At 36.1% G+C, this 7,207-nt stretch overlaps 1 protein-coding gene across 1 annotated transcript; it reads left to right on the top strand.

Annotated features, from left to right (window-relative positions):
• The first annotated feature begins 318 nt into the window (after positions 1-318).
• LOC114165645 (probable E3 ubiquitin-protein ligase RNF144A) lies at positions 319-3,019 on the top strand. The gene is made up of 3 exons (XM_028050218.1): positions 319-1,070; positions 2,639-2,733; positions 2,826-3,019. The coding sequence occupies exons 1-3, from the start codon at positions 319-321 to the stop codon at positions 3,017-3,019; spliced, it is 1,041 nt and encodes a 346-aa protein (XP_027906019.1).
• The last annotated feature ends 4,188 nt before the right edge of the window (positions 3,020-7,207 follow it).

Below are 7,207 nucleotides of genomic sequence, written 5' to 3'. Positions count from 1 at the left end.
TTACTTTAGTTTTTAGATTATTAAACAATTATGGAGAGATGAGTGGGTTACATAACTATATAAGATAAATAATCCGTAATTTTATGAAAATAAATCTCAGTTTATTTAATTTAGATATATTATCTTTCATATCCACATTTTAAAATTATTTACTATATTAAAAAGATTTCTTTACCGTTACAATATCTAATTATTCGGAAATAAAAATATTCCGTTAAAATCATCGTGAGATATATAATATATTATATAATTATAAGTCTTGGGGGACACTTCATCTTCCATTTGGGTCTCTTAACCAGATCGACTCTGAACATCACCATGGTTCATCAGATGGGTTCGAAGGCTCCAAAGAAAGCATTTTCAAAATCTGATAGAAAAGATGCTAAGAAGAAAGTGTTGGGTTCCTCATCGAAAAGTGAGAGGGTAGGGTCAAGTAGAAGACGCATCGCAGTGGATGCAGAAAACAACGAGGAAGATGTTCCTTTGAGAATCCGCAAAGGGAAACAGGTAAAGAGAGAATCTTTGTGTATGTGTGATATTTGCATGGATGTGATACCTGATGAAAGGAAGTTCAAGATCCAAAACTGTTCTCACATCTTTTGCAATGGCTGCATCAGAAGACATGTTGCTGCAAAGATCGAGGGGAATAAAACAGTGGTGCGATGTCCAAACCCTAATTGCAAGAATGTTATAGAGCCTGAGCATTGTCGTTCAATTATCTCTAAAAAAGTGTTTGATAAATGGGGAGATATCCTTTGTGAGAATCTAGTGGTTGAAACGCAAAAGTTTTTCTGTCCTTTTAAGGATTGTTCGGCTTTGTTGATACGTGATGGTGACGAAGTTGTGACTTCATCGGAGTGTCCACATTGCAATAGACTGTTTTGTGCACAGTGCAAGGTTTCGTGGCATGCAGGAATAAACTGTGAGGAGTTTAAGAGGTCGAAAAGAGAGAAAGGAGAAAACGGAGACTCATTGGTGCAGAAACTTGCGAAGAAGAAGGGTTGGAGAAAATGTCCAAAATGCAGGTTTTATGTAGAAAGAATTGCAGGATGTTCACTCATAACCTGCAGGTTTGTTATGTATATATTTTTAATTTCTAATTTCTAAATAGTATTAATTTGTTTTATTTGTGACAATTTCAAATGGATTGATTAGATTAATAGGCTATTTTATTTTGAGTGTAACAAATTATGTGAATTATGTGACCATTTTATGTGTTGGTTCACTTGTTTTGCAGGTGTGGTCATGAATTTTGCTATGAGTGTGGATCGTCTTGGAATAATAAGCACTATTCATGCGGATTTAAATAAGAATCGTAAGACATTGATATAGTGTTATATTATTGGTATTTAACGAATATAAAAACAATATTTTCTTTCCATTTTAATTAATAGTTACATGCACTATGTATACAGTACTTGTTATTTGAATCATTTGATTATTTGCTGATATATTTCAATTTAGATTAGATTTACATTCCTATTTGTTTGTATCTATTATGTGAGTATTGTCGTTCTGAAGTGATGTGAGTTGTTTGATTTGTTGTTTTATAAAAAAAAATGAAGGAAAAAATGCGAGAATGGATTTAAATTGCTACTGTTTGAAAAGAAGTGGAAGGAAAAATTGTTGGCAATGGATGAAAAAAATAAAATGATCTTTGTGAACTGATCTTGTTTGGGGAGATAAAAATCGAATATGTGCATGAGAATCGATTTTATGAGTCATGAGTTCAATTTCGTGCCTAAAGACATTTGGTAACGGATGGAATGATAATTTTATGAGTGTATCAAGAAATTTAAATTATTTATTAACACTTTGATGTTGTGTCTTTAGTGTGAGTTTAAAAGATTCACATAAAAATTAAAATTATTTTAATTCCTCTCTCTGATGCATTTTTTTTAAATTATGAATTTGATATTATATATGGGATTGAATTATGGGGTTGAAATTATTTTTAATTTTTTTTTTAATTTATAATTGAATCAATACGTTATTATACAACTTTATTTGAATTATATTTTTATATTTGTTTATCTAATTTATTATAGTCTATATTTGAAAATTTTATTTTTAAATAAATTTGTTAAAAATAAAAAATACGCAGGAATAATGAATAGTTGAATGCATAAAATAATTTACAAATAGTTTTTTTAAATATGGCAGTAATAGAGTGAACTTTTTCGGGAAATGGGTATGATCGGAAAGTTTGTAATAAATTTGTTAAAAATAAAAAATACGCAGGATTAGGAATAGTTGAATGCATAAAATAATTTACAAATAGTTTTTTTAAATATGGCAGTAATAGAGTGAACTTTTTCGGGAAATGGGTATGATTGGAAAGTTTGTAATCTTTAGTGGTGATACATTTTTATGTTTGAATTGCTCAGAATATACGTGTTAATTTTTATATTTAAATATAAATATTAAATATTTACATAAATTATGTGAACAATGTAATTATGCTGTTCTTGACAATTCGACCTCGTGAGTTGTGGCAAGTCCTATTTTTTTATTGTGAGACTCACTTATATTAATGAAGCTCATGAGAAGATATATATGTTGGATGATGTAGTCAGCACGTTCCTAAATAAAAGGAAATTGATATCTTGGCACGTCACTAAGTCTACCTAAAAATCAGGGATAGCAAGGCAAAGCAGAGACCCTGTATAGAAGGGAATAGTCACAGTGGGAAGGATATTAAAGAGAGGGAGAAAATTCGAAATTTGAGTTCAAGTAAGCATTTTTCGACTTTACGAGAACATCCGACTTGATGAACAAAGAAGAAATTTTGTTTTTGGTTTTGGTTTTGTTTCCTTAGGATACAGAACCAGAACATTGGCGCTCATTGTGGGGTATGGAAAAATTAGTAGTTGACACCACTTATACCAGACCAAATGACATCAGGAATAATGGAGGTGACCCTCCAACCGTGGAGCAAATCATGCAATACATTGAAGCCTTGAGGGAAGAAAACAAAAACATGTGGAAGCAGGCGAAGGAAGAACGATCCCGGCGGTAGAGTCTCGAAAGTGTCTAGAAAAGTGTTGCGAAGGCAAGAGCAATTGCAGAGGTCCAATGAGGAGTTATAGACATGGATGAGAGAACATGGTAATTACGGTGATCGCAACACTCTCGTCGAAGGCCCACAACAGGAAGAGGGACATCCTCTTACTAGGGTGATCATAAAGGAGGTTATATTGTCGCACTACGTGATCCCCAAGGTGATGCCATTGACTGGGGAGGGTGATCTAGAGGCCCACCTCAAGGCATTCCGAGCCCAAATGTTAATATCCGGGAAAATAACACAATCCGTTGTAAGATGTTCGTAGGGACACTTGCTGGCACAACTCTAAAGTGGTGCAGCAAAATTCCCAACGCGTCCATCACCTCGTTCGTCGCGTTCTCCCAGGTTTTCTTAGAGTGATTCGCGGTAAATTGCCCGAAGCAACTTCAGATTGGGGACATGTTTGATATAAAGTAGAAGCAGAACAAAACCTTAAAGTAGTTTCTCAACAGGTTTTGTGATGTAAGCATGAGACTCGTAAAACCTAGTGAGGAAATGCTGGTAAGAGTATTCGTAAAAGGGTTTCGAGTGAACCTTTTCGATGAGTATTTGTTAAGGTCACCCTCCACTATGTTGACAAAAATTAGGGGGTGGGTTACAATCCATATAGAGACCGAAGAAGTAATGCAGCGAAAACAAGCAGAAGAGAGGCGACCTCTGGCAGAGCATAAAAGTAGGGAACAACGATGTCAAGTGATGGAAGTGTTTTCCCCTCGGAAACGAACCGAGCATAAGTATTCTCCTTATGCCACCCAATAGACATTGGAGAAGAAGATCAATGGATCCACCTGTCCCCGATTTAACGAAGTGAAAGCTCGGATGCTAAAAGATGAAGAAATGGCTAAGCATCTACGCTTCTCTATAGACACCAATAGACACCTTAGAAAAGAAGCTTCAGTGTGGTGCAAATTTCCCAAAACATATGGGCATGATACGAAGAGTTGCTTTTCGTTGATAGGGAAACTAACTAATCTAACCCGTAAAAGGTCTGTTGCGAAAATATATAATATATAACGACTGGAGAACACGATGTAAGGAAGGTGTGTTAGTCTTCATCAACAAAAATTGTTGGTGACCCCCACAAAACCCCCATCTTGGGAGACTTCAACACAATAACGGGAGGTTTCACAGGTGGGGGAACAACAAAGTCTGACAGGAAACGTTGTGTGCATAGCATTATGACAGTCGCAATCGTAACACCAGTTATTGCAACATCGAGTTTGGCATTCACCGAGGAGAACTTTAGAGACGTAGTCTCACATGAAGACGACCCGATGGTTCTGTCGACCCGATGCCCAGTAAGCGATGCAACATCTGTAGTAGAGTAATTGTTAGCTCGATCATGAAACAAATGCTTAAATCTTGCGTCCCATAAACTCTTTCTCGGACTAGGAGGAGCAAGCTGACCTATCCCAAATACCTCAACCAAAGGAGGTCGGTCGTTCGAGTTTGAGGCCTCTGAAGTTGCTTGATCACCTTTATTATTAGCTACCCTTTCATCTTAGGGTTGCTTTGGGTAGTCTTAGGGTCACTTTCCAGGATCACAAGCTCAGGATTTGCGAGCTCACTCCAGCCTTCACAACTGCTTGCTGCTTGATCCGGTGAAGTAACTGCTTTTAAGAAAGGGCCATCTTATTATTTGCCATCACGAAGCACAAAAGTTAGCTCAACACAAGAGAACAAAACACCAAAAAACTATCAAAGTTAGTAAGGAAATATATACCGATATACAACTTTAAGTCTATTTCCCGAAGCTCGAGCTCCAAGATCTTATGAATGTCAAAAAATAACCTTTTATGTTGTCGAGCACTCTATAATGTAAGATACCTTGACCGGTACAAGAGGAATCCTTCTAGTAAAGTTGGATTGTGGGGAGGTGCAAGGATTTTCACAAAAACTTGAAGCCCTTATAAGAAGATTGGTACATAATGAATAAACCACGACCACTAACACTACTCAAAGATGCACATAGTTGCCTAGATGAGCTACTCTTCAACTCAAAAGGAACATGTTAGGGGTAGGTTGGATCCCAAGACCGTAACATAATATGTAGAAAGCTCGGACAAAGGCCCAACTATTGGGGTGCAGTTGAGCAGGGGCTATGTTGAGGAGGGTCAATAACCCCTCTCGAAGTCTTTGAAAGGCAATCAAAATTTGAGCCTGTAAAAAATAGTGACATAAAATAAAAGTAAACTTTTGTAGAGGAGGAATGTCCCATCTTGACACACAGGCTCGTCTATCTCGCAAGTACCCACAAGTACATCTTCCTCACTATTTTTACATATGGCTTGCCTACTCCTAAAGGCCTTCATCTTCTTATCAGTGCATATGCTAGTCGTCTCTCTTTTCAGGTTCAAAGGGGCTCAAGGGTAGAAAGGATCATATGAAGTCATCTAGGCACGTTAGACTGAGAAAGTTTCAGGAACTTGGTATCTTAAGTCGAAATCCTATACAACAGTTCTAAGTTCAAGACCCAGATAAATATGAATAACACATAGCAGAAACATCCGCCTTTATTTCATACACAATGCAAGCACAACAAGAGTCATATACCAACACCACCTTACCCGCAGACAAAATTAAGCCCTAACCTTAGTAACCAAGCCCAAAAGCCAACATCAAACTATTGATTCGAATGAAAGAAATTTCTCAGAATCATGCTACAAATGAAATCAAGCTAACATTTTTATTGATTATTCATTCAATAAAGCATTCCCAACAATCACGAATGTAGAAAGGAAGAAGAAGAAAAGGGGCAAAGCCAGAAAAAGCTAGAATATACGTGAAATGAAATGCATAAGTGTGCTAAAGGGTAGTCGAATCGATCACAGTTAACTTATTCATCAAAAAGGAAAGAAAGAAGAAAGGAAAATAACTGAAAAAGGGACACGAATGACGAATGACGAATGAAAGCAATTGAGGAGACAGCATAGGGGCACTCACTAGAAGCAGGAAGGTGAAATGTGCCACTTAGAAGGGTAGATGAACGGTTACCATGATTTAATTATGGCCGTAAGATGGAGAAAACCAACTCACTCTAATAGTTGACGCGTGGAGGGAGTAGGTGATGGTAATCATGACCCACGTTCAGACCTTTGAAATCAATCACCTTAGATGTTTGGCACGTGGCAAAGACCCGACCTTAATCCTAAGGAGTTTTAAGGAGTAAAGAGGGCATGGCAACTGGGGAACAACCCTTAATCACGACAATGTGACAAAGGGTTAGAGGGTTGTGTGTTATCCCTAACCCGAAACTTGGAACCCGAGCAGGCTTTGGTTGAGGTCGGAATCTGACCTATTACAGACACGATCCATATATTTTATTACAACTCGAAATACGACATCGTGAGTTGTGGCAAGTCTCATTCTTCATTGGCAGGCCCACTTAGGCCCGCGTTAGAATATACTAATGAAGCCCATGAAAAAATGTATTCGTTGGATGTATCCAACACGTTCCTAAATAAAAGGAACTTGATGCCCAGGTTGGAGCAGAGTCAGTTGCTAATATCTTGGTACGTCAATAGGTCTACCCAAAAATCAAGGATACCAAGGCAAAGTAGAGGCCTTATATAAAGGGGAATAGTCACAATGGAAAGGACATCGGAAAGAGGGAGAAAAATCAGAACTTGAGTTCGAGTAAACATTTTTTTTCTGACTTTACAAGTACATCCGACTTGACGAACAAAGAAGGAAGTTTGTTTCTGGTTTTGTCTCCCTATGATACAAGACTAGAACAGTAATATTTTATGTATAAAAAATAATTTATACATAAATTTGTCAAAAAATATAGTTAAAAAAATATTTTTTTATTTATTTTGTTCCCTTGTTTTGCACATGTGATTGTGAATTTCGCTATGAATGTGGATTGTCTTGAATCGATGATGATAAACACTATTCATGCATGTGGTTTTGCTCATGAATCGTAAAAACGTTGTTAAAGTGCTATTCGAGGTATTGGATGGAATTGGTGCATGTTATTTGATTAGTTATTCATATAACTTCTATATATATATATATATATATATATATATATATATATATATATATATATATATATATATATATATATATATATATAAATTATTTGTTTATTTATTTTTTTACATTTATGATAAATTTAAAATATAATTAAATATTATTAAT

The sequence above is a fragment of the Vigna unguiculata genome, chromosome 10 (genome assembly GCF_004118075.2).
Source record: "Vigna unguiculata cultivar IT97K-499-35 chromosome 10, ASM411807v1, whole genome shotgun sequence".
Classification (NCBI taxonomy): domain Eukaryota; kingdom Viridiplantae; phylum Streptophyta; class Magnoliopsida; order Fabales; family Fabaceae; genus Vigna; species Vigna unguiculata.
This window is presented reverse-complemented; position numbering and strand designations above follow the sequence as displayed.

Coding starts and splice junctions, on each gene's coding strand:
- LOC114165645 (XM_028050218.1), top strand. CDS start 319: ATGGTTCATCAGATGGGTTCGAAGGCTCCAAAGAAAGCATTTTCAAAA. Junction 1,071..2,638: donor TGTTCACTCATAACCTGCAG/GTTTGTTATGTA, acceptor CCTAAAAATCAG/GGATAGCAAGGCAAAGCAGA. Junction 2,734..2,825: donor AATTCGAAATTTGAGTTCAA/GTAAGCATTTTT, acceptor CTTAGGATACAG/AACCAGAACATTGGCGCTCA.